This window comes from Callorhinchus milii, unplaced genomic scaffold (assembly GCF_018977255.1).
Source record: "Callorhinchus milii isolate IMCB2004 unplaced genomic scaffold, IMCB_Cmil_1.0 Scaffold2, whole genome shotgun sequence".
NCBI lineage: Eukaryota > Metazoa > Chordata > Chondrichthyes > Chimaeriformes > Callorhinchidae > Callorhinchus > Callorhinchus milii.
In genome coordinates, this window is record NW_024704743.1 from 106405987 (window position 1) to 106433076 (window position 27090).

The 27090-nt window shown below is 42.7% G+C and overlaps 1 protein-coding gene across 3 annotated transcripts in view; it reads left to right on the forward strand.

Annotated features, from left to right (window-relative positions):
* lyn (LYN proto-oncogene, Src family tyrosine kinase) overlaps positions 1 to 27090 on the forward strand; it is a 50857-nt gene that overhangs the window by 15488 nt on the left and 8279 nt on the right. For all 3 annotated transcript variants that reach the window (XM_042346204.1, XM_007890999.2, XM_007891000.2), the window contains exons 4-12: positions 25 to 124; positions 2645 to 2743; positions 2838 to 2941; positions 4648 to 4797; positions 6662 to 6814; positions 13169 to 13351; positions 14791 to 14867; positions 21460 to 21613; positions 22371 to 22502. In XM_042346204.1, the coding sequence (XP_042202138.1) occupies positions 25 to 124; positions 2645 to 2743; positions 2838 to 2941; positions 4648 to 4797; positions 6662 to 6814; positions 13169 to 13351; positions 14791 to 14867; positions 21460 to 21613; positions 22371 to 22502 (1152 nt within the window). The remainder of the gene's footprint in view (positions 1 to 24; positions 125 to 2644; positions 2744 to 2837; positions 2942 to 4647; positions 4798 to 6661; positions 6815 to 13168; positions 13352 to 14790; positions 14868 to 21459; positions 21614 to 22370; positions 22503 to 27090) is intronic.

A 27090-nucleotide genomic window follows, 5' to 3' on the forward strand; every position in this document is an offset into this window, starting at 1 on the left:
CCCCATTCTGTATGTCCTCAACAGAGAAGGATGAGAAAGTAGTCATTGCCTTGTATCCGTATGATGGAAACCACAAAGATGACTTGTCTTTCAAGAAAGGAGAAAAATTGAAAGTGCTTGAAGAGTAAGTGTTTTATGTTTTTATATGCCATTGGAAATGCATGTTATTCACTTTGGTCAGTGCAAACAGCAGGAATCTGTTTACAAATGAGCAGTGAACCTTTAATGAACATCTCTTCCTTTGCTGTAAAGGCACCAACTGTTGCAGCATCAGGCTATATATGCCAGCAAGTTGCAGGTTCAAACGCTGCACTGGGTTAGCTGGAACAGTAGCTGAGCCGTTAAAAATGGCCATGTGTTAGGGACGGCAAATTGGGTAGCTAAGCTGTTCATTAACCAGAGACCTTAGCAGGAAGCTGAGTATGTGTCGACATCAGATGATGAATCACATTGGACCTGGCTGTAACACCTCTGTCTCTAAAAATACTCAATTTTTGAGGCTTACTCATGCCTAATGCCACTTAGATGAGATCCTAAAGGGCACCCAGCACCTCAGTAACTGTAATCCAATTGAAGAAAAAAGATTGCATTTTTTTTCACACGGAGAGGGCAGAGGAGGACATTTGGCAATATTTTTTGAAAAAAATATTTTGACCAAGGTAGATTAATACAGATAAATGGATATCAATACAGATAAATAGATTGTCCAATTCAATTCCTTAAAACTAGCTGACAAGTTGAAATTCTCTTCCATCAGTCTGGGATGGACAGTTGCATTGTTATGTAATCTCGTTCCATGGACTGAAAGGAAATGAGAGGAAATTACTCCTTGACCTTCCTTCACCGGACAAAACCACTTGCTCTCTGCACAATTACGTCCTAACTTAATTGTGCCAGCATCCATCATGATTCTTCTCTCCCAGAATTAGATTATAAAACAGATTGTTATGCTGCCAATACAATGTGCTTCTCTCAAAGATTCAAGGTTGAGGAATTATTCATGTCCACTTTTTTTTGAAGACTAGTTCACAAAACCGAAGGGTTGCTTAAATACAGCTTCTGCTTTTGAGCACAATACTGTCACGTGTGGTTCGCTAATTTGCATCATTGTTGAAGTTCAATATGTGTGTGTGAAGTCATTTCCTGAGCAGAAGCTATCAGAACTCCCACGTAGGTCCTTTGGACACCAGATGACTTCAACAGCGGATCTGCTGCTGTAAACTTGTGAACTCTGTACTGTGTAATCTTCCTGAGCTCCTTCCAGTATATGCATTTTCCTTCCTGTTACAAAGAACAAATGCAAGATAATTGCCTTTCCTTTCAGCCCTGAAAACAAATGGAAAACGTTTATCACATTTATCAACAGGAGAGAAGTGTAGTTCGAATGTTGGGTGGGAGGCGGAATGGGGGAATTATCTCAGGAATCATCTCAATGGGTTCTTGTGGGCCTTTTGCTCATCAAGTATTTTGGGATGTTTCCTACGGGACCAACTCATGTATACAAGTTGCTGTATTGGAATTTGAAAGACATTCCAAAAAATTATTGTTTATTATTTTGATTGTCTCAGAGCAGCATTGTTGTGGGTCATTGTGATACTGTTCTTGTTACAACAGCAGCAACTTGCATTTATACAGCGCCCTTCATGCGGGTAACATCTCAGAGAGGTAAGAGTCCCCATTATCCAGAAAATGATAGTAAATAGCCCATCAAACTGGATAAATTACATCCTCTGTAGATCACCACGTATTGCACACTGACCTTCGAGAACTCAGCTCTGACAAGGGCATAGAATTAAAGAGAACAATACAGCACGGAAACAGACCATTTGGTCCAACTCGTCTGTGCTGGTGTTTATATTCCACATGAGCCATTGTCCTTGCCTCTCTTTCCTTCTCCCTCAATACGTTGATGCTTTTTTGCTTTAACTGCAGTTTCTAGCATTCTCACCACCCTCTCTCTGCGTGAAGACGTTCCTCTTAAATTTCCTTTTACATCAGCTACTGGCTATCCTATATTTACGCTTCCTCAATTTGAACTAGTGGAAACAGCCTGTCAACATCTACTTTATCAAATCTTTCATAGTCTTAAATACCTCTCTCAGGTTAAGCCCTCTGAGACACCATCCTGCGTGAAAGGCGCTATATAAATACAAGTTATTGTTGTCGTGCTCTCAGAATCATCTCATCTCCAGAGTGAAAAGCTCCAATCTGTCCAGTCTTTTTTGATAGCTGTATCCACTCATTCTCTGGATATTCTTAAACCAAAGTGCTTCCATGGGGGATGAAAACATGTTATCTGAAAGACTGCAATTAATAGGTAGTCCTTTTGTCCAATTCAATATTTCATACTGTAGCCGAGGAAGGCAGACATTTTTGATTCTGCTTTGTGGTGGATCTTGAATGTGGACTTAGTGCTGTGCTGCTTTGTTTGCTGAGTTTAGATGATTTGACCCTGTATGCTTGTAAATTATGGTAACCGCAATTTGAATTAGAAATAATGTTTTATACGTAAAACTTAATTCTATATCTAAAATTAGATTGCATTTACTGTCGCACAGCTAACCTCAGGGAGTAAAACAGATAATATTGTGTTATCTTTCTCAAAGTCAAATACATTTCAATGTGTTTTTATTCTTTGTTTCAGGCACGGTGAATGGTGGAAAGCTAAGTCTCTAGCAACTAGGAAGGAGGGATTTATACCCAGTAATTATGTGGCAAAAGTCAACACGCTGGAAACCAAAGAGTATGTTACTGTTTTTATACCAAAAGATGCGACTATGCATTTTATTTGCTTGATGCACGCAAAGTAAATATGGTTTATACTGTCTGTTTTCTAGATGGTTCTTCAAAGATATCAGCCGTAAAGATTCTGAGAGATTACTTGTAGCATCTGGAAATAAACCAGGAGCTTTCCTCATTCGTGAGAGTGAAACATCAAAAGGTAGGCCTTTTCCTGTCTTCCAGCTTCTAGCTGCACAGGACATTGTAGAGATATTGTGGGAAGAGAACATTGAGGGTCATGAAGTCAATTCCTGGGGAACAGTGGACAGCAATTGGGAAACCTGAAATTATCCACATTACCAAATGCTATTTTGTAGAAAAAATGGCTAATTTTCATTTGGACAACAGTGGAAGTTACATTAAGGTATAGAAAACATTTCACTTTTGACACCCCAAGCAGCATCATGTAGAATTGGTCATGTGTAAGATAATAATAATAATAATAATAATAATAATCCTTGCATTTGATATAGCGCTTTTCACATCTTCTCGATGTCTCAAAGTGCTTCACAGAATATACTGTAAAATGAATTGACTGTATATTTGTGGGCGAACGCGGCAGCCAATTGCACACAGCAGTGGCCCACAAACAGTCGTAGATTGAAAATGACCAATTTATTATTGTTTCGTTTTGGAGGGATTATTATTAGGCGTGTGGAGTAAGGAAGGAGTAAGGAAACTTGCCCAAGGTTTCGCCCTGCCTGGAATTGAACTCAGGTCTTTCGCTTGCAAAGCGAGTGCTCTAACCACTGAGCAACAGGACTCCACATGAGTTATCGGAAGCTTTATTCTATACTTTATTCTATGAAGTATAATGTATAAGTGCAAAGTCATCCACCTCGGTAGCAAAAACAGTAGAGCAGGTTATTTTTTAGAAGGGGAGAGATTGGAATGTGTTAGTGTCCAGAGGGACTTGGGTGTCCTTGTACACCAATCACAGAAAGTTAGTCTGCAGGTGCAGCAAACAATTAGGAAGGCGAACGGTATGTTAGCATTCATTATGAAAGGATTAGAGTATAAGAGTAGGGAAGTCTTGCTGCAACTGTATAGGGCCCTGGTGAGACCACACCTGGAATATTGTGTCCAGTTTTGGTCTCCTTATTTAAGGAAGGATGTACTTGCCTTGGAGGGGGTGCAGCGTAGATTTACTAGGTTAGTACCAGGGATGAAGGGGATGAGTTACGAGGATAGGCTGACCAATTTGGGCCTATATTCTCTGGAATATAGAAGAATTAGAGGGAATCTTATAGAAACCTATAAGATCATCAAAGGGCATGATAGAGTAGATAGTGGGAGATTGTTTCCCCTGGTTGGAGAAACTAAAACCAGGGGTCACAACCTTAAAATCAGAGACCAGCCTTTTCGCACTGAGTTGCAGAAGAACTTCTTCACTCAAAGGGTGGTGAATGTATGGAACTCACTACCCCAAAGGGCTGTTGACGCTCAGTCCTTGAACATATTCAAGACTGAGATAGATAGATTTCTTATTGCAAAAGGGATTAAGGGATATGGGGATAAGGCAGGGTTAGGTTATTAGCTGGAGTTAGATTAGAAGATCAGCCATGATTGAATGGCGGGGCAGGCTCGAAGGGCTGAATGGCCTACTCCTGCTCCTACAAATTATGTTATGTTATACAACAGCAACTTGGATTTATATAGCGAATCTCATGCAGGGTAGCATCCCAGAGTGCTATACCTACTTTCCATGAACAAATACCCTTCACTCCAAAGTGTGCTGTATACCGAGGGCAAGACTGAGTATTTGTAACTGGAATTGTGAATATAAAAACTTGGCCATATTGAAAGTGCTGTGTTCCAGGCAGTGCTTTGGTTCCACTCTGAATTTTGGTGTATTTTTTCTTTCAGGCAGTTACTCGCTGTCTCTGCAGGATTACGATCACCAGATAGGCGAGGTAGTAAAGCACTATAAGATCCGATGCCTGGACAGTGGAGGCTATTACATCTCGCCCAGAATTACATTTACTGATTTAAATGAGTTAATTCAACATTATGAAAGTAAGTGAATTTATTTTGTATGGTTACGTGACTGAAATCTGAGAGTGCCACAGATCAATGTGGAAACACAATGATGTAATGTGGGAAGGAACTCCAATTGTTGACCATTTGGAAAACTTGCGGCTTGCGAGTGTACTGGGCCCTGTTGGACGAAACAGTCTCATTAGTTCAAGCTCTTCCCCCATTTGAATTTGCAAAGAGGAATCTCTTGATTTGTAGTTCCCAGTTTGGCAAAGTCTGAAAAAAGACTTGCTTGACATGGTATTTTTTTGCACTTTGTCAGTTTGGGTTCGCACTCTACTAACCAACCAAAAGCTGTAGTTAATGTAATTTATCCATTTTGTGAATATCACAAATTCTGCACCCAAGGTAAAAAAAAATTAATTCTGGATGCAAAGTATTTGCAGTCATTTCAACAAGGAAGCAAAGTGTCTGTGGTGGCTTTACATGTATAACACGTTACATAATGAACCTTGCCCTTCCCTGTTTTGCTGAGGAGCATGAATGTTCAATAACATTTATCTAGTTCTCTTCATGTCGGGAGGATGTCCCAATGCTTGGTCAGTCCAGAGTTTGCACCCAAGTTGGCATTTGGTGTTTTAAGAGGTGTGGAGGGCAAAAGGGGAGGGGGGAGACATTGAGCAGGACATTGCCCTCTGAGCAGACAGGTTGGTAACGATTTAGTAGGTCCCAGTGGTAGGGAGGAGCAAGACTATGGAGGGATTTAAAAGTGAAGAAAAGGATCTTAATTGATGGGGCAGTCAGTGAAGAAGGGGGTGATTGGCTCATGGAGCTTAGTGCGGGAGAAGACATGAGATTCAAAGTTCTGAATAATCTGCATCTTGTAGAGGAAAGAGTTGGGAAGTCCGGTGAGCAGGGTGTTAGACTAGGCAAGCCTGCGGATGAGGGTCTCGGCAGCCTGAGGGGAGAGGTAGTGGCTGAGGCGGGCAATATTGTGGAGGTGGGGAAAAACGACAGAACGGATCATGGCATGGATGTGGAGTTTAAAATACACACTTTCATTACATCGAGGCTTGACTATGCAAACTCACTGCTTGTTGGCCTCCCCAACTCCTCCCTCCACAGGCTGCAGATCATCCAGAACTCTGCGGCCCGTGTCCTCTCCCGCACTAGGCTCCGCGACCCTATCACCCCCATCCTTGCCCAACTCCACTAGCTTCCCATCACACAAAGGATACAGTTCAAGATCCTGATCTTCACCTTCAAAGCCCTCCGCGGTCTTGCTCCTCCCTACCTCTCTGACCTCCTAACCCCCTACCACCCGTTCACTCCCTCCCCTCAGCAGGCTCCGTCTTGCTCGCCCCACTATCGATGGGTGGGCCTTCCGCCACTCTGCCCCCACCCTCTGGAACTCCATCCCGCAGACCCTCCACATCACCCCCTCCCTCGCCACCTTCAAGACCCACCTCAAGACCCTAATCTTCAACCGTGCTTTCGATCTCCCTGCTTCCCCTCCAGCGCCTTGGGACGTCCTCCTGACGTGAAAGGCGCTTTATAAATGGAATCTTGTTGTTGTTGTTGTTGTTGCCCTCCACCCTCCCCCACCCTGACCGCCAGCTCAGGTCCGAAACTCTGTCCAGCACCTTGGGACTTCCTCCTGATGTGAAAGGCGCTATACAAATATAATTTTGTTGTTGTTGTTAAAAGACAGTTGAGGGTCGAACAAGGTACCAAGGTTCCATAAAGGCTCAGTGAGGTGGAGAGTATATTCATAAATAGTGATGCTGTCAGTGCCTGAGGTGAGGAGGCACTGATGGGAGGCAAACAGAAGTGTCTCAGTTCATATAGTAATGGTGGGGTTGTGTTTAATATTTACCTGCTTCTGATGCTTGATTTACCACAGAACAATCTGATGGACTCTGTCGAAAGCTTGGAGTTCCCTGTCATAGCCCTAAACCACAAAAACCCTGGGACAAGGATGCATGGGAAATCCCACGGGAATCTGTGAAGCTGGTTAAGAAGCTTGGAGCTGGGCAGTTCGGAGAAGTGTGGATGGGTATGTGGACTGGCTGTTGAACTCATTAATATTGCAAGTGTGTGAAGAGCAAAACTGGAAACCATATCAAACTGGACCAGTACTGTTTGTACTCAGCTAAAATGGAAGGTGTCGAAAGAGAAAGTGGTGTTTGAGAAATGCGAGAGTGGTGGGTTAGAGCTGCTACAATGGCATCAGCTGTGAACCTAAATGATGTGTTTTGACATACTTTGTACTGCACTTTGTGTTCATATGCAAATCGTTCTTTAGGTAGATAACCCATTTGACTCTTTTAAAGTAGATCAGCTACCAGCTTTCATTACCCAGTTCTCTTCCTTTCCCCACGCCCCCCCATCCCTCTCTCCCCCAATGTCAAAAGCCGACATTTGGGACACTAACAACTCAGGTCGTTAGTTAGCGACTGACCTCTTTGACTGCATTTATCAACAATGTGATATTTAACATTGATAGTTATCAACCACAACTTTTAATTTTAACTCCAGTAGCTTAAAACCACAGTAATGCACATTAAAGTAGTAATGACTAGAATGTGGAAATTTCATCCTAGATTTAAATGGTTCAACGTTCATACTATCGCCTTAAATAAGCTTAACGTTGGTAAACATTTAACTTTTATAGAGTGAAGAAATGAGTATAATTCCAGGAAGTTACTCAGGTCTTTAGAAATCAAATATTTAGTGCAGTCTGAAGTGCAAGATGTTTCCTCTAACTTCAGCAGCTGAATTGACGTGTATGTTGGATGAAAAAAAAATTCCTTTGGTAACTTGGGAATATAGTGGGGAAGTTGATGTAGGGCATTGTGCATTTCCTCCTTGGCAATTCCTCTGCTTGCATTTTACTGGACCTGCAGCACAGGCTTATTTAGGGTAACTCATAGAGCGTGAAAAAAACTAACAACCTTTGGGCATCTTCATCCTGGATTTCTTCCACAGCTCACCGAAAACAACAGCAGCAACAATTTACATTTACCCAACGTTTTTTGCATCAGGAAGACATGTTAAATTGACCAAATGCAAGTCCTTATCAAATCAATCTGTTTATAAATTTAAATTTATTTCTGTCACTGAAACTGTCTTTACACAGAAAGTTTTAGAAATCAATTATAATCCTTACATTTGGTATAACACCTATCACGTCAGGAGGATGTACCAAAAAACTTCACAGGATATGTTGTGGTGTGTTTTTGTGGGCAAATGCGCGTAGTTTTTGTCCCAAAGTTTGCTGCACGTGTGATCATTTTGTAACTTATTGTACATTTGGAGCAAAGGGAATTCTATCTAGCTGTGTTGGTAGTGCCATGTCCCTATGGAATCGGTGCATGTAGGATGATGGACTAAGAGCTGTAGGAAGATTCATCTTTGTCGATTTGTATAGTCTTAAGACAGTACAATTTTGCACTTAATGTGGTATTTATCACATGATCCAGCAATAGGGCTTCATTTACCCCCTTTATTCCGCACACTGTTCACAATGACGATGTCTGAGATACCAGGTTTTGACTGATGGAATTGCAGTCTGGACCTGCCGGTTAGTGAAATGCTGGAATTTAGAAATTTTGTTCAGTGAAAGACCTGTTTATGGTCTCCTTTTAACCAGCCAATGCTTCACCACAGACCTGGCTTCTCAGACAGTCATTGAGAATAATCTTTGAAGGCAGGGGTTCCACCTCCTACTCCTCTTCCTCTACAGACCTGCAAAAAGGACCCTAGATTTCCTGAGTAAAGTTTCTGATACTTTCTCAATGATTGTATGTTGTCACGGGGAAAATATAACAAAGGTCTGAGATGATCAAAGTCTTCTAAAAATTGTCACAATTCTTATTCTCCTTTCTACCCCCTTCCTTTCTCACACACACAAACACGGACCAAATTACTAGATGTTGGTGACACATACAGACACTGCTATGACATAAGGAACTTTAGCTGATAACTTTTTTTTATAAAACCAAGTCATAACCTTGTGATTTCAGAGAAACTGACTCATGTCAACTCAGAATATTGGGGTTTATTCATCCTACCTTCATCGAGCTCAATTTCATTACTTTCAAATACTATAACTTCCCCTTACCATCCTTGTTCAGAGATGTTCGAAATGAACAGAGGTCCGATTTGCAGACCCAAAAAATGCCGGATCAATGCACAGTAGTCTGCTCTGTTGTGATCTACTTCAGGATTCCTGCAAATCAAGAGGAGTTCTAACTGGATTTTGTATTTAGAATTAATGCATCCTTCTGTTATATATGAGTTTTTGGCTGGAGCCAACACCTGCTGACACTTACGAACCGAATGAAGGTTTGTTATATTCAGATATAATGTAAACTGTATATGAAGCATTTTAGCTCCTGAGCAATTGTAGAACATTGATTTTAATATGGCCACATGAATGTGACTGCTGCATGGTTTCTAAGTTGGGTGGTTTCCTGCCCCATGGGCCTTGGTCGAAAGTTGAAAGTCTAAAGCTGTCTGTAAAAAGCTGTCTTTTCCAAGAATTGTGAATGGCATGTGTAGACTACAATTGGCAGGTCTTCATTACCCCATTCCTCGCAGTTTCCTTCAATTGTGAAGCATTGAAGAGCCAAGGCCCATAGGGCAGGAAACCACCCAAGTTAAAAAGGCTCAAGGACCAGATAAATTCAGACCACATGAAGTTGTGGTTAAATGATACCAGGGTTGTTTTAAACTACATGTAGGGGAAGGAAATAACACCTGGGTCTATATTTATTGAATTTCCTTAACATTTCATAGCATCTAGAATTTGGTGAAGTGTTTAATCTTAACTCTTAAATTGGTTTTCGATACTTAAAGGAAAAGGCTTCAAAATTAAGGTTGGATTTAAGAATTTGCCAAAGGTAGCTCTGAAATGTTATGTTAATAGATTAAAACTACACCCAGGTGGAATTTCTCCTAGACAAAAGGATTGCAAAAAGGAAAAAACTGACATTAAAATCCTTCCTAGTCATTTATCTTTGCAGTGTGCATATGTATGGAAATGACTAAACTTTCTCTGTGCATCCTCAAAGTTTTGTTTTTTGCATTTTTTCCCTTCCCACCCACAAGTTTAAACTTTTAATTCCTATTGAAATAATCCACTGACAACAATTTACAAAGCATTGTTCTTTATTGCTACTGTGAACATGTGATAATAATGTTTTGAGGATGCCCCAGAAGAAGTTCAACAGCAAACCTAGCATAAAGCAGTTTATCAATTCTTTTAAAAGTGAATTAGATAGTGCTTGTAAAAACAAAATATTGAGGGATATGGAGACCAGGAGCAGAGGGGAATTAGATTAAATGTTTATCTGGAGAAAACCTCCAGCACAGACATATGGGCCAAATGGCTGTAATGCTCTGATACTAACTCAGGATCTCACAGAGTAAAAACACCTCTGAATTGGGAGCTACAGTATTTATTACTTCTCAGAGTTCCAAGCTACACTCCATAGAAATGAAGTATAAGCATTTCAGGCTGTCTGGAGAGATAGAATAACAATACTTCCTGTTGCAACTGAGAGATTGGTTTATGCTGCTAAAATGCTCCTTGTCTAATCATTAAATAAGCATTATAAGGAAAAATAATGATTTAGTGCTCTTCATATCATGAGAACGGCTCAAAACAATTTACAGGATATAAAATTCAGTGACTGTGTATTTTGTAGACCAACACGGCAGTCAGTTTGCTCACAGCAATATCCAACAAACAACCTTAAAGTGACCAATTTTACCTAGGGGATTCTTGGTCAGGATACTGGTCAGGACACTGGGAGAAACTCCCTTACTTCTGAATAGTGCCATAGAATTTTTAACATCCACCTGGACAAACAGAAAGGTCCTCGGTTTAACGTCTCATCCAAAGGACAGCACCTCCAACAACGCAGCACCGTCCTCTCCCCTCCCCCATCTGTACTGGAGTGTCAGCCTAGTCTGTATGAGGTTGAAGTCACAACATGGGACGTGAACCCACAACCTTCTGACTTGGAGGTGAGGGTGCTACCAGCTGAGCAAGGCCAACACAAGATTATATACCTTGTACTGTTTTTCTCAATTTGAGATTCGATCACTGCTGGCAGTAAATTCATCTGAATGATAAAATGTTAATATTGTATTCAACTTGTCCATATTGTGGTTCTGTAGAACAACATTTTCAGAGTCGTAGAGATTTTTATTGTTATTAAAATTCATAGAATAGCATCTTAAAGACTGTTAATAGCGCCTAATTAGAATGCATCATTGTAACAAAATGGTCAAAAGTTCCTATTTGATTTTAATTGGAAAATCTGCTATGGGTTCTTTTTTAAAAAGCACCTGATTTTAAACTTGATCCAGACCTTCCTAATTTTTTCCTCTTTTTCACACCAGATGACCAAGTATAATTAATTTGCTTGGACATACTGAAGTGATGTTGTGGTTACAAATTCTTGACATTTCAAGGTTGATCTATGAACAATGGTTCCCAACTGCATCCGGAAATGTTGCAGCCTTTGGTTTCCCAGATGTTGTGCAAAAACGCCAGCCAACGTCATAGTGTCAGCACAAACCACCTGACTGCAACTTGGCTTTGCTGACTCAGTAAATCCTGCATAAATGGTCTTTGGTGTTTGCCAGTAAAGCTTCCTGATGATTCAAGTGGATGTTTTAGCATCTATCTGAGTAATTCTCCACAAACATCCGAACTGTGCTCAGCAAGGGGTGGGGAAGGGGGTTCACACAACTCGATTTCAATACCACTCTTGGAGGATTTCAGAATCCAAGCACATTAGCCATCATTAAAGCAATCATGAAAGCTAGTGAAATGATAAGCTTCATCACAAGTTATAATTTGATATAGCGCCTTCTCACATCTTTGAGATGTCTCAAAGTCCTTCAGAATATACTGTAAAGTGAATTGGCTGTATATTTTATGGGCAAATTGATAAGCATTGGCAAGATAGAGAATGGCTTTTCCCTCCAGTGGGGGAATCAAAAACAAAGGGGATTGAATGTTAAAATTAGAGGCAAGCTGTTCAAAAGTGAATGTAGGAAACCTTATTAAACACAAAGGGTTGAGAGAATATGGAAAGTATCACCCCAGAAAGTCCAAGATGCAAACTTAGTTATTAATAATAATCCTTGCATTCTCAACGTCTCAAAGCGCTTCACAGAATAGACTGTAACGTGAATTGACTGCATATTTGTGGGTGAAACGGGCCAGGCAATTGCACACAGCAGTGTCCCACAAACAGTCGTGGATTAAAAAATGACCAATTTATTATTGTTTTTTGTTTTTGGAGGGCTTATTAATAGACGTATGGAGTAAGGAAACTTGCCCAAGGTTTCGCCCTGCCTGGAATTGAATCCAGGTGTCTCACTTGCAAGGCGAGTGCTCTAACTACTGAGCTACAGGACTCCACAGATTAAATCAACATGGAATCCTAGAAATATACATTGCAGAAGGCGGCCATGATGATGCAATCAAGGAAGGGGAGATTTATTGTTGTTGTTGTTTCCTGTAGAATACTGGAGCAAAATGCTGAACTTTTTTAAATGGAAATGAAACTTGCTGGTATAGGCTTCTCTAATTTCAAGGGGGAAGGAATACAAAATTTAAAAAATATCCAAATTGTAATGCAACAGAGCATTGGTGATTGCTCACCAGTCATTTAGATTGGTGAATTTCACTTCTGAATAAAAGACATAACACTTTCTGAATGCATGTATTTCTGAACATTTTTCCCTGAATTGTGATCACAGGACTAAAAAACTAAAGGAATTAAGGGTAAATGGAATTAGGTTAGTGGATCAACCATGATCTTATTAAATGGGGGGGTAGGCTCGAGGGGCCGAATGGCCTACTCCTACTCCTATTTCTTATCTTCTTATGTTCTTTTGCAGTGGGTTGAATTGTTGTGCTACAGTATAAATCCATTGGATTTGACGCTGATCATTTCAACAGCAGCAGCAACATTTATATCTATATGCATAGTCCTCTTCATGCAAAGTTAGCATCTTGGAGCTCTTCTTAAACATAGTGAGATGCCATAGGGCAGTTAGTCGCTTTGCATCAACCAGTTGCATTATGGTATCTCACTATGAATTGAATGACCAGTTATCTGGGGGTTTGTTAGCCAGGACATTGGGATAAAACTCCATTCTCTTATTGGATAGTGGCATCTTATGGTATCTCTAATGTCCACCTGACTTCAGTTTAACATCTCACCTGAAGGACTGCACCTCCAGGTCTGATTAATGGAAGTTTATCTGTAAAATGTATAACTTATGCCATTCTTAATTTGTGTGTCAGTCAGCAAAGTATGAAAACAATGTGACACTCTCCAGAGATTGCTATTTATGGTGCATACTGTTTTGTTTTTTCTTTTAGGTTATTATAACAATTCTACCAAAGTAGCTGTGAAAACGCTGAAGCCAGGCACTATGTCAGTGGAAGCCTTCCTTGAAGAAGCAAATTTCATGAAAAAACTCCTACACGAGAGACTGGTGCGGCTCTATGCTGTAGTAACGAAAGGAGATCCAATTTACATTATAGCCGAATTCATGGCCAATGGTTAGTCTATACATTAATAGACAGTGCATTTATTTTTTATTTAGGTTAGGAAACCAAGTCTGTCTAAATATTGGACTCCAAAATTAATAATTTTGCCCCCACCCTCTGGAATTCCATCCTACAGTCCCCTCCGCCTTGCCCCTCCGTCGCCTCCTTCAAGACTTATATCAAAACCTCCTCTTCGACTGTGCTTTTGATCACTTTCCTTCCCCCCCCGCCCTTCACCCTCCCTCCCTGCCCTTCACCCTCCCCAATCCCGAACCCCAGCTCAGGTCCGAAACACAACTGTCCAGCGCCTTGGGACGTCCTCCCGATATGAAAAGCGCTATACAAATGTAATTTTGTTTTGTGTTTGACCTTTATAAAATATTTTACAATGCGACTGTGCCCATTTAGCATCAAGCATTAGTGTCTTAAACGAGGAAGTGTTCTGATTTATATCACCTTCCCACAGGTAAGTCTTTATCTCCTTTGGTACATAATCAGAAAAATGCTATAATGAATCAGGGTAGTACTGTGCACCTTTTCAACCTTCCCTGTTCATTTATTAACCTGATAAATCAGATTAGGTGTTTACCTAATCTGTAAAGCCTTGAAGTACCTTAGTCTTTGCTTGCCTTTAAAAATATATCTCTTCCAATGTGGCTTTGCTCAATATAATACTAATTAAAAATAATAATAAATATAATGGTAAAAATTATTTAAAAAATCATAACAAAATTACATTGGATATTGTGTCTTTCACATTGGGAGGATGTCTCAAAATGCTTCATAGGATATACTCTGAAGTAAAGTGACTGTATTTTGTAGACTAATGGGACAGTCAATTTGCGCAGTGCAGTGTTCCACAAATCTTCAAATCTTTATATGCGTGTTTGGGCTACTACATTTGAAAGTGATTTAATGCAAAAAAGGAATGCATGTTGTAATGTATTGTACGATGAATTATTTTCAAAACTGAACGAGATACAGTTTTGTTAACTAAGGATATCTAGAAGAAGATATATATGTGGAGTCCTATAGCTCAGTGGTTAGAGCACTCGCTTTGCAAGTGAGAGACCTGAGTTCAATTCCAGGCAGGGCGAAACCTTGGGCAAGTTTCCTTACTCCACACGCCTAATAATAATCCCTCCAAAAAACCAAAAACAATAATTAAATTGGTCATTTTCAATCTACGACTGTTTGTGGGATATTGCTGTGCGCAATTGGCTGCCGCGTTCGCCCACAAATATACAGTCAATTCACTTTACAGTGTGTTCTGTGAAGCGCTTTGGGACGTCCTCCTGACGTGAAAAGCGCTATATCAAATGCAAGGATTATTATTATTATTATATCAAATTAACTGATGGCTGCTCCTGCCTGCTTTATGTTGCCAATTTTTTGAAGAGGCAATAGTGTGAATTTGATTATTTAAAAAATATATTTTCCTTATGAAACAGGTAGTTTACTAGACTTCTTGAAGACTGAAGAAGGAAAAAAACTGACGTTACCAAAAATGATTGATTTCTCAGCACAGGTAAGTGAACTGTGTGCAAAACACCTTAGCTATGCTCAACCTCTTTGTACATCACAAAAAAAGCCAACCTAAACTGATGAGGACAAATCTCTTGTAACATTAAAAACTAAAACCCCAAAACACATTCAAAACTAAGTTTTGATTCCATAAAATCAAATCAGTTTTATATTGAAGTGTTTAGATTGTTTTTTTTACATTGGAGCCCATGTAAAACAACAACAACAACAACAAGATTCCATTTATTGAGCGCCTTTCATGTCGGGGGGACGTCCCAAGGCACTGGACAGTTGGGTCAGGACCCGAGCAGGGGGGAAATGGTCAGGGTGAGGGGAGGGAAAGGAGGGAGCGAGGAGGGGATAGAGAGTCGAGAGGGGAGCTGAAGGCACGGTCAAAGAGAAAGGTCTTGAGACCGGCCTTGAAGGAGGAAAGGGAGGAGGCAAGGTGAAGGCACTGGGGGATAGAGTTCTAGAGCCTCGGGGCTGAGAGGCTGAAGGCCCGGCCACCGATGGTGGGGCGGGGGATGTGGAGCAGACCGGAGCCAGAGGAACGGAGGGTACGGGCAGGTAGGTAGGGGGATAGTAGGTCAGAGAGGTAGGAGGGAGCAAGGCCGTGAATGGCCTTGTAGGTGAGGGTGAGGATCTTGAATTCGATCCTCTGGGGGATGGGGAGCCAGTGGAGGCGAGCGAGGGTGGGAGTGATGTGGTCGCGAAGCCTGGTGCGGGACAGTACACGAGCTGCAGAGTTCTGAATGACCTGCAGCTTGTGGAGGGAGGTGGCGGGAAGGCCGGCGAGGAGAGAGTTCCCATAGTCCAGCGTTGAGGTGATAAAGGGGTGGACCAGGGTTTCAGCAGCGTGAGGGGTTAGGTAATGCCGTAGTCTGGCGATATTCCAGAGGTGATGAAAGGTGGTGCCAGTTGTGGCGCGGATATGAGGGAGAAAGGACAGCTCAGGATCGAACAGAATCCCGAGGTTCCTGACTGACTTTGAGGGGTGTAGATTGCAGCCTTGGATGCTGATGGTGTCAGCGCCTGAGGTGCGGAGGCGCTGACGCGAGCCAAACAGGAGGGCCTCAGTTTTGTGCACGTTGAGCTGGAGAAAGTTATCTCTCGTCCAGGACTCGATGTCGGACAGGCAGGCTGTCAGGACATCGGTGGTCGTGGAGTTGAGGGTAGAGGAGGAAAGGTAGAGTTGGGTGTCATCCGCATACATGTGGAAGTTAACCCCATGTCTGCGGATGATGTCACCAAGGGGGAGCGTGTAGAGGGTGAAGAGGAGGGGACCGAGGACAGAGCCTTGAGGGACACCGCACAAGACAGTGCAGGGGCCGGAGGAAAAACCATTTGTGGAGACAAAGTGGAGACGTTGGGAGAGGTACGACCTAAACCACTCAAGGACAAGGCCTTGAAGGTTTAGGTGGGAGGACAGGCGGTGAAGGAGGATAGCATGGTCGACCGTATCGAATGCTGCCGATAGGGCGAGGAGGCAGAGGGGGCCCTGGTCACAGATGATCAGGATGTCATTGGTGACCTTGACCAGGGCAGTTTCTGTGCTATGGGCAGCACGGAAACCCGACTGAAGGGGAATAAAGTGGAGTCCTGTAGCTCAGTGGTTAGAGCTCTCGCTTTGCAAGTGAGAGATCTGAGTTCAATTCCAGGCAGGGCGAAACCTTGGGCAAGTTTCCTTACTCCACACGCCTAATAATAATCCCTCCAAAAAAACAAAACAATAATAAATTGGTCATTTTCAATCTACGACTGTTTGTGGGACATTGCTGTGCGCAATTGGCTGCCGCGTTCGCCCACAAATATACAGTCAATTCACTTTACAGTCTATTCTGTGAAGCGCTTTGGGACGTCCTCCCGACGTGAAAAGCGCTATATCAAATGCAAGGATTATTATTATTATTATTATTATAAAGAGGAAAAAAAGTTCTGAAAATAGTTAAAGCTTCTGTTTTTTTTCTACTGAGTTTCAATATGTTTGCACAATCCTTGTGCACCTGCAGACAAAGCTTGGATATTCCTGAGAGGGGAGAACAAAGGTCTTTAATGCTTTCAGACATCATGTCCCAAATCTCTGGAACTCCCTGCCTCATTCCCACCATCTTTGCCAATCCTCAAATCACACCTGAAGACTTTCATCTTCAACCGTGTCTTCAGTCACCTCATCTCTCTTTCCAGCTCGGCATCAAACCACACCACTGTCAATGGCTCTGAGATGTATCTGAGTGAAGGGTGTTATATAAATGCAAGTTGTTGTTAGTGGGTAAAAGAGATACACATCAGGAAATAAAGAAACGAAATGCTGGAAATATACAACAACAACAACTTTCATTCATATACAAGGGATCGACCAGCATGAGCTGTGGGTGTGACTATCAAACCACAACGTGTTTTTGCTGTATACCTTGCTCAGTAGCTTATTGTTTGTTAAACCACCAAGGCCGGTATCATCTATTTTGGTGCTGAAATGTGGTCTAACAGCTTAGTGGATTAATGGAATTCAGATTCGAAAAGGATTAATGAGACTCTGCAGCGATTATATCCACTTTACACATTCTGAAATTACAGGAATATATCCTACTGCGGATAGTGATTAAAATACACATTAAAATATATTTTTAAAAACACTTTCTGTTAGAGGGTGGGGTTGGGCACCCTCCTTCCAAGATTACTGTCCACTCATTGCTGTTTTGTTGGCACATGGCTTTACCTTGGTGACTTGTTGAAGAGGATGCAATGTGGTTTGTATCCTCTTCAGTATAGAATCACAAACTAAGACAAACGAATGACATAAGAAAATGGATCTGAATATATACATCTATATTTGAAGATGTCGTTTTACTTTGTACTTACTATGGTTATGGTTATGAGATTATGGTTAAAAATTGGCGAATTGGTTGAAAAACTAATTGCATTGACAGCTTGAGGGTAAAGCAGGTTATAGATCATGGAGACAAATCCTGAGTTTGCTGATTTCACTTTGAGGAGAGGCACATCAGCCAAAGTTTCCCCTCCTGATCACTATCCACTAAAATGTGTGGGAGAGGTGGGGTGAGAAGAGATGAGGCTTGGCTGTCATGTCCTCTGTGGTCAAGTGAGGGGGATGGAGTATTTGTGGCCTAAGATGTACGCATTTCCCACTAGTTACCAGATGGCTGCCCAATGTCAGCAATGTGGACTCCATCAACAAAATACATAGAACTCCATTTGTTTTCTTGCCAAATGTTACATAAACATAATGTTGCTACTTGTTAACTTGTTAACTCTATATCGACCTGTTTGCTCCCACATCCCCCACTCGACCAGCCTCAACATTGCTAGTCAGGCCTTCCGCCTCTCTGCCCCCACCCTTTGGAACTCCATCCCACAGTCCCTTTGCCTCATTCCCTCCCTTAACTCCTTGAAGGCACGTCTCAAGACCCTCTTCTTTGACCGCACCTTTGGTCACCCTTCTATCCCTATGAGTCCAAATCCCTGACTATCCAAAGCCTTGGGACATCCTCCCAACTTAAAAGGTGCCATACAAATGCAATTTGTTTTTTTGCTTTCTTGCTTGCTATCTCTCTTTCATTAAGGGATTTCCTATTATGGAGGAGTCCTGTAGCTCAGTGGTTAGAGCACTCGCTTTGCAAGTGAGAGACCTGAGTTCAATTCCAGGCAGGGCGAAACCTTGGGCAAGTTTCTTTACTCCACACGCCTAATAAAACCAAAAACAATAATAAATTGGTCATTTTCAATCCACGACTGTTTGTGGGACACTGCTGTGTGCAATTGGCTGCCGCGTTCGCCCACAAATATACAGACAATTCACTTTACAGTGTGTTCTGTGAAGCGCTTTGGGACGTCCTCCCGACGTGAAAAGTGCTATATCAAATGCAAGGATTATTATTATTATAAAGACTTAGCCATGTTTTAGTGATCAGAGTAAAATATCAGCCGAAGAACAAGAGGATGGGGAGCGAAACTGTTGAGTGGCAATATAATAGAACAAGGCTATGAGGATCAGAAAGCAAAGGAAATGCACTTGTAGATGTTCGTTAGTGCACGTGGGACCTAACATGAATCAGTCAGCCACCTGGTATTCAGAACCTTGCCACACAAAGTCTGGGGTTATGGCGACATATGGTTTCCTGGTTCATGATTATGTTGCCATAGCAATTTCTAATTTATTTAGAATATTCCTGTAGCTCTTCTAAAATATCTTCTTTGCTGTTAGTGTGGTGACTGACTGTTGTGATAACTGACTGGCTGGTGCACTGGGACGAACATATACATTTTAATTCTAGCCAGATGCTGTGGAACCCTGGCTATAATGTTTCCATGTGAAATGATCTTGGGTAATCTGAATCCCATACATTAGTGGCAATATGACTCATCCACAAAACTGGTCAGTCTGAGCAGTGGGAAATGTTCTTTTAAGCATACAGTTGAGGGGTGTAGGGAGAGCTTTATTTTGTGTCGTGGCAGTGCTATACCCTCTGTGATAGCCTGGGCTCCTAACCTTGAAGTTTTTTATTTTAAATGACCAAAATAAATAATTTTCAGTATGAAATATAGTTTAGAAACATCCAGGAAATTAATTTGCGTGGTGAATGGAGATTTTGTGGACGAATGCGGCAGCCAATTTGTGCACAGCAATGTCCCACAAACTGCTGTTGAGATTACTAAAAACTGTAGCGATTTTGTATTCTTTGCAACATTTGTTTTTTCGGAAAGATTTGGTGTGGTAGTTTTGCTACTAAAAATAATTTATAATGTCAGTTCAGACACTGCTGAGAAGGTACAGAAGAAAAAATAGTACCGTGGTCATATTTTCCATTGCTACTTTGTGAAAGAGGAACTGAAAAGCTGACCACTGCGAGTTTTGCAAATACATGGGTTTACCCATCATTGTGACTTGTAAGAGTTTTTTTTAAGTGTGCTAATATGGTGAACTGTTCCTACCAAGGTATACTTGTTTGCTGTGATGCTGAATTAAAGGTTAAATTGTCTGTTTTTTACCTTGTCCAGTGTGAATATTACAAAATGTAGCTGGAATTAATTAGTCTACACAAGTTGTTAAATTATCTCCATTATTGTAAAGTCTCATTTTTTTCTTAAACTCTAATTTATGCAAATCGTTTTAACAATTTTTCAAAACTATATAACGCCTTAAATTTGAATACTGTAGTTTTAAGATTGGCCCATGAGAAAACCTTCAATGACAGAATCCTTGGCTGAATTTCCCTTCCCTCCCGCATTCCACCAAAAAAAATCCAGGGCACGAAATTCAATTATAGCTGTCTAACAGTACGACAGGAGATTGAGCTTTTTGTTTGTTGGAATAAATTTGTACTCTTAATAGTTGGCTTTAACTTATAACAATCCTTGCATTACATTGTTAAGAGTTATCAAAGTGCTTCACAGGATGTCTGTAGTGTTGTGATTATGTATCTTATTTGACTGCAATATTTCTGCGACTGGGAACTCAAATCATATGCTACTCATAGTGAGGCTAGCTGATAGTTGGTGTGAAGAAAGGGGATGTACAATCAAAATGAAACCTGCCTGCCAAAGTGCCAAAGTTCCTTTTTTTGTGTGTGAATCTCTTTATTTTATATTGATTTTTGAATCCTATGTTGTTTAAAATTAAATTAAAATTAATAATAATTAATAATACTTGCAATAATATAGGACCTTCTTTATCAGGAGGATGTCTCAAAGCACTTACCTGTAAAACGTAATATAGGTAAACTCGATAGCCAATCTGTGCACAACAATGTCCCACAAATAGCAAATGAAGTGAGTGACCAATTTTACTGGAGGATTATTAACCAGGTCACTGGGAGAAACGCCCCTCCTTTTTATGAATTGGGATTTTTAACATGTACTCGAACAGGCAGATGAGACCTCAGTTTAATGGCTCATCCGAAGGACAGCATCTCCAACAGTGCAGCACACCCTCAGCACCACACTGGAGTGTCAGTTTCTTCATTTTTCTTTATTTCTGTGTATTTAACGCTGAGGTTCACGTTTTTTGACTCTTCCACTTATTAAGAGCAGGCAGAGGTATTGCTGCTCGCTGAATATTTTTTCATTTACCCATTGTTCATTGTGTGTTGCCCTAAGATCAACGGAGTACTACAAAACTGCAAACTAATGGCTCTAATCCCTGGAGCAAATGTTTTTCCAGTAATTGTGTGAAGGTTTTTTTTAATCCTTTGTCAGGTTTCATGCTGGGGACACGATGTACACTGAGGGGGTAGACAGCCCAAAAGAGGTGTGGTTGCTTTCTGTAGTGCACATTGCTGTTTTATTTTCTTCCTTTCCAGGAATTGTTTGCTACATATAGCAAGCTGAATGATACTTTCTTCTTAGTGCAAAAAGGATGCAAAGCATATTTTAGCTGCGTTACAAGAAAAGCTGGCTTACTAAGGGCAAACCCTCTGGAAGGAAAATAACTTTTTTTTAATAATAGAAACCACTTTGTGGCACTTGAGGGAAACCTAGGGCTCACCTGTACATTGCTATCAATTGAAGCGTTTTGATTCTAAATTTTATACATCTCTTAAAAACTGATAAAACCGCAATGTGTTTTTGTTCTGTTGCAGATAGCAGAAGGAATGGCATACATTGAAAGGAAAAATTACATCCACCGAGACCTTAGAGCTGCAAATGTTCTGGTGTCTGTGAATCTGATGTGTAAAATTGCTGACTTTGGTCTTGCTCGAATAATTGAAGACAATGAGTACACAGCCAAAGAAGGTACGTTTGAGCACACAGGTGGATCTGAAGATTGACCTGGACCTTGAAAATTGCCTCTCTGGATAATGCCCTGACTGAGATTCAATAATAAAGTAAAATAATAATCCTTACCTTTGGTATATATCACCTTTCACGTCAGGAGGATTCACAGAACATACTGCAAAGTGCAGTGTCTTTTTAGGCAAATGCAGCAACTAATTTCCACACAGCGCTGTCCCACAAACAATCATAGAGTTAACAACCAATTTTATAATAATAATAACAATCCTTGCATTTGATATAATGATTTTCATGTCTTCCAGACATCTTAAAGCGCATCACAGAATATACTGTAAAGTGAATTGACTGTATATTTGTGGGCAAACCACAGCAGCCAATTGTGCACAGCAGTATGGGAGATTGTTGGCCAGGACACTGGGAGACATTCACTTTTCATTTCAAATAATGCCATGGGATCTTTAATGTCCACCTGAACTGGCAGATGGGACCTCGGTTTAATGTTCATTTAAAGGACAGCATGTCTAACAAGCCAATACTGCTTAGACCGCATGAATTACGTGGGCCTTAAACACACAACCTTCCTGAGTCCGAGGCGAGAATGCGACCAATTGAGCCAGGCTGACACACAAGACTAGTATCCCTTGAATTAGCTCAGAAAGCCTATTTATTTTATCGTTATTGTAGCATGGCGCACTTGATAGTTAGACCTGCTTACTGTCTTTCAGAATCACTAAATACCAACATTTTTGTTTTGCAGGAGCCAAGTTCCCCATTAAATGGACGGCACCTGAAGCTATAAGTTACGGCTCATTTACCATTAAGTCAGATGTTTGGTCCTTTGGTGTGCTCCAGTATGAAATCATCACATATGGAAAAATTCCATATCCAGGTAAGAATACCCAAACTGAACGGATGGACCTTCAGATCATATATAGTCCCATCATCCTTTTATCTAGGTGTAGCACCAGCATCACTGTTGGGTATCTGTTAGCACAATCGAGCAACAAAATATGGTTACAACAACAACTTGCACTTATATATGGTTACAACAACAACTTGCCCTCCAACGCAGGGTAGTGTCTCAGAGCACTTAACAGTGGCGGTGCCTGATTTCGAGCTGGGGGGGATGTGGGGGTTGGGGGAGGTAGCCAAAGGCACGGTCGAAGAGGAAGGTCTTCAGATGAGACTTGAAAAAGGGGAGAGAGGGGGCAGGGGAGATGGATTGAGGGAGATTGTTCCAGAGTTTGGGGGCATAGTGGCTGAAAGCTCGACCTTCGATGATAAGGTGCGGGGTGCGAGGGATGAGCAGGAGGCCGGTGCCAGTTGAGCGGAGGCACCGGGAGGTGGATTGGGGAATGATGTTGTCAGAGAGATAGGGAGGTGCCAGAGAGTGAAGGGATTTGAGCATGAGTGTGAGGATTTTGAAGTCGATCTGTTCGGTGATGAGCAGCCAGTGGAGCCTGGCCAGAACTGGTGAGATGTGGGTGTGGAGTTTGGTCCAGGTCAGTATACGGGTGACAAAGTTCTGGATGAGTTGGATCTTTTGAAAAGTGGAGCTGAGGAGACCGGCGAGGACTGTGTTTAAGTAATCCAAGCAGGCGGTGACACACGCATGCACGAGGGTTTCGGCTGCATTTGGGGTAAGGTATGGTCAGAGGCGGGCAATGTGGCGGAGGTGGAAGAAGGCGCTCCTGGTCAAGGACCAGATGTGGGGGTGGAAAGATAGCTGGGGGTTGAACTGGATGCCTAGATTGCTCACTGGTTCGGTGAGTCTGAGGGAGAGCCCACGGAGTTTGAGGAGTTTAGATCCGCAGGAGTGAAGACGTTGTCGGGATCCAAGAAGTATGGTTTCCATCATGTCCACATTCAGCTGCAGGAAGTTTGCACTCATCCAGGCCTTGATGTCTGCCAGACAAGCTGATAGAACATTGGTGGACCTGGAGTTGGTACTGCAGGAGGCCAAGTAGATTTATGCGTCATCAGCATACATGTGGAAGTTTACCCAGTGACTGCGGATGACATTGCCCAGTGGGAGCATAGAGATAAGGAGTAGAAGAGGGCCAAGGATGGAGCCCTGTGGTACACTGCAGGTGACCGGGCCGGGGTGGGAGGAGAAACCATTTGCCCAGATGAAATGGAGGCAGTTGGCTAAGTAAGACTCGACCCATGTGAGTGTGGTCCCACTAAGATAGATGAGGGAGGAAAAGCGGTGGAGGAGGATGGCGGGGTCGACTGTGTCGAATGCAGCAGAGAGATCCAGAAGCACAAGGATGCTGAGGGAACCTTGGTCACAGATAGCGAGGATGTCGTTTGTGACTTTGACAAGCGCTGTCTCTGTGCTATGTGCAGGGCGAAACTGAGACCTGGTGTTCGCCATTTTTTTAAACCATTATTTGTGGACAAAAGCAAATTTGGGGTATAGTTTTATGGATGGTATGTGCCTCTTGTTTCTCACACAAGTGGGCCTTATGTGTGAGCCTTGACAGTGAGTGTTGCGGGCTAGCTGACTTGAATTCGGGGGTGTGGGGACCCCTCATATTTGAGGCATCAGCATTTGTACTTTGAGATAGCAATAAAGATTCGGATCCGTGGCATTTTTTTTGCTTCCCTAAACTAGGGATGAAGTAGATGAAAATGCCCCACCTATGAATCTTTTCCGTCTGTGTGACTCAGCTATGTACTAAATGTATTTGCTGATTCATCATTCATGGAGGCTGGAACATTTGTTGTTACAGAATCCACAGAAAATGAAGACCTTGATTACCTACCAATTTCAATTATCCATTATAATGGATATTCACGATTGCACTGTACTTCAAGTTAATAAATTGGCGTGGTTGGTAAATACAGTAATTTCTGTTTGAAAATTACTTGTATAAACAGCCAGGGAAATTGTTTTAGAACGCTAGGATGAGAGTCTTCTAGTTTTTAATATAGCTCTAAATGAAATCTGTGACTGTTTGTAGGACACTATTGTGCGCAATTAGCTGCTGCGTTTCGCCCACAAAATATACAGTCAATTCACTTTACAGTATATTCTGTGAAGCGCTTTGAGACGTCTAGAAGACATGAAAAGCGCTATATCATTATTAAATGTTATAGCATGATAACTTGACCCAATCTATGTGAGTTACAGGCATTGGATACTTTTGAACATAAAACTAGTGATTATATTGTATGGACCATTTCCAGTAAGGCATATGCGTAGTAAAATATAAAATCTCGTAGCTGGTTGGACACACTCCTTATCTAAAGGCTATGCTTATTCTTTGCTCTAAATGCCTGCCCTTTTCCGACAGATATTTTCTATAATAGTTTTCTGATATCTTCTGAAACATATACATATATTATATGTGCTGTGTCCCTTGTCCCCCTAAAATCCAGGACCATCTCCAAACACACCCGATCCCCCTGGTACAACAACCATTTCCGCGCCTAAAGACCCAAATCCGTCTGCTCGAGCGCAAATGGCGGAAAACTGGCCTAACAGTTCACCGCCAACTGTGGCTCGAGCATCTCCACAGCTACCGTCGTTCTTTGACATGCGCAAAAACGGCCTTCTACTCCAACATCATTTTGGAGGCTAAAATCCTTTTTTCCACCACCTACTACCTCCTCCTTGCCCCCCCTCAGGCCTCCTCCATCTTCGTATCAAATGCCAAGTGCGAGGAGGTCATGGCCTTCTTTTCATCTAAAATACTTAACATCCGCCAGGCAGCCTCATCCACCTGCCCCTTGTCACCCACCACCACGCGCTCTCTGTCCCCCTCACCTTCCTCATCATCTGCTCCTACCACCACCCCCATTCTACATTCCTTCCTCACCATCTTTCCCTCCTCCCTCTCACCCACCATCACCTCCATGAAGCACACCACCTGCTGCCTCGACCCCTCCCCACCGACTTGCTGGTCACCCAGCTCCCCCTCCTCTGCCCACTACTGGCTGACGTCATCAACCAGTCCCTCTCTTCTGGATCAGTCCCTGCCCCCCTCAAAACTGCTGTCATCACCCCCCTCCTGAAAATACCCTCCCAAGATCCCTCAAACCCCAGCCACTTCCACCCTATTTCTAACCTGCCCTTCCTCTCAAAAGTTCTAGAACGCATTGTTGCCAACCAACTCCGCGCACACCTCTCCTCCCACTCCCTCTTCCAACCCCTCCAGTCCGGTTTCCGCTCTGCCCACAGTACAGAGATTGAGCTTGTGAAAGTCACAATCGACATCCTCTCTATCTGTGACCAGGGCTCCCTCTGCCTCCTTGTCCTCCTGGACCTCTCCGCCGCGTTCGACACAGTCAATCACGCCATCCTCCTCCACCGCCTTTCCTCCGTCATCCACCTCAGTGGGACCGCACTCACCTGGTTCGAGTCCTACCTCACAAACTGCCAGCAGTACATCTGCATAAACGGCTTCTCCACCCGCTCTCACCCGGTCACCTGCGGGGTACCCCAAGGATCCATCCGTAGCCCCCTCCTCTTTCTGATCTATATACTTCCTCTTGGGGATGTCATCCGCAGACATGGGGTACACTTCCACATGTATGCAGACGACACCCAACTCTATTTTTCCACCTCTCTTTGCAACCCTCATTCCCCTGATGTTCTGTCAGCCTGCCTGTCAGACATAAGGGATTGAATGAGCGCAAATTTCCTTCAGCTGAACATTGACAAGACGGAAGCCATACTCTTTGGCTCTCATCAACGTCTAAAATCTCACTGCTCTCACCTCCTCCACCTACCTGACCTCCCCCTAAAACTCTCCGAACCCGTACGCAACCTAGGGGTCAGGGTCGACCCCCAATTATCCTTCCTCCCCCAAACCCGGACCCTCACCAGCACCGTCTTCTACCACCTCCGTCGCATCGCCCGTCTCCGCCAATACCTCTCCCCAAAAGCTGCGGAAACCCTGGTCCATGCCTTTATCATCTCTCGGCTGGACTACTTTAACCCCCTCCTCGCGGGTTTTCCATCCACTACCATCCATAAAATCCAAATCATTCAAAACTCTGCCGCCTGCACTCTCACCCGCACGAAACTCCGCTCCCCGATCACCCCAGTCCTTGCCAGACTGCACTGGCTGCCTATCCCAGAGAGGATCGATTTCAAGATCCTCACCCTTGTATTCAAGTACCTACACTCCTCTACAGCCCCCTACCTCTCTGACCTCCTCTCTCCTCAAAACAGTACCTGTACCTTCGTTCCTCCGGGTCTGGCCTCCTCCTCATCCCCCGAGTTCTCCGCTCCACCCTCGGTGGCCGTGCCTTCAGCCACTGTGCCCTGAGGCTCTGGAACTGCCTTCCTCACTCCCTTCACCTCCCTCCCTCCCCATTTTCAGGTCTCTGCTGAAGACCTTTCTTTTCGACTGCGCCTTTGGTCACTTTCCTCCCCCTCCCCCTGGCTCGGAACCGGGATCCATTCCTGTAAAGTGCTCTGAGACGCCTTACGGCGTGGAGGGCACTATATAAATCCAAGTTGTTGT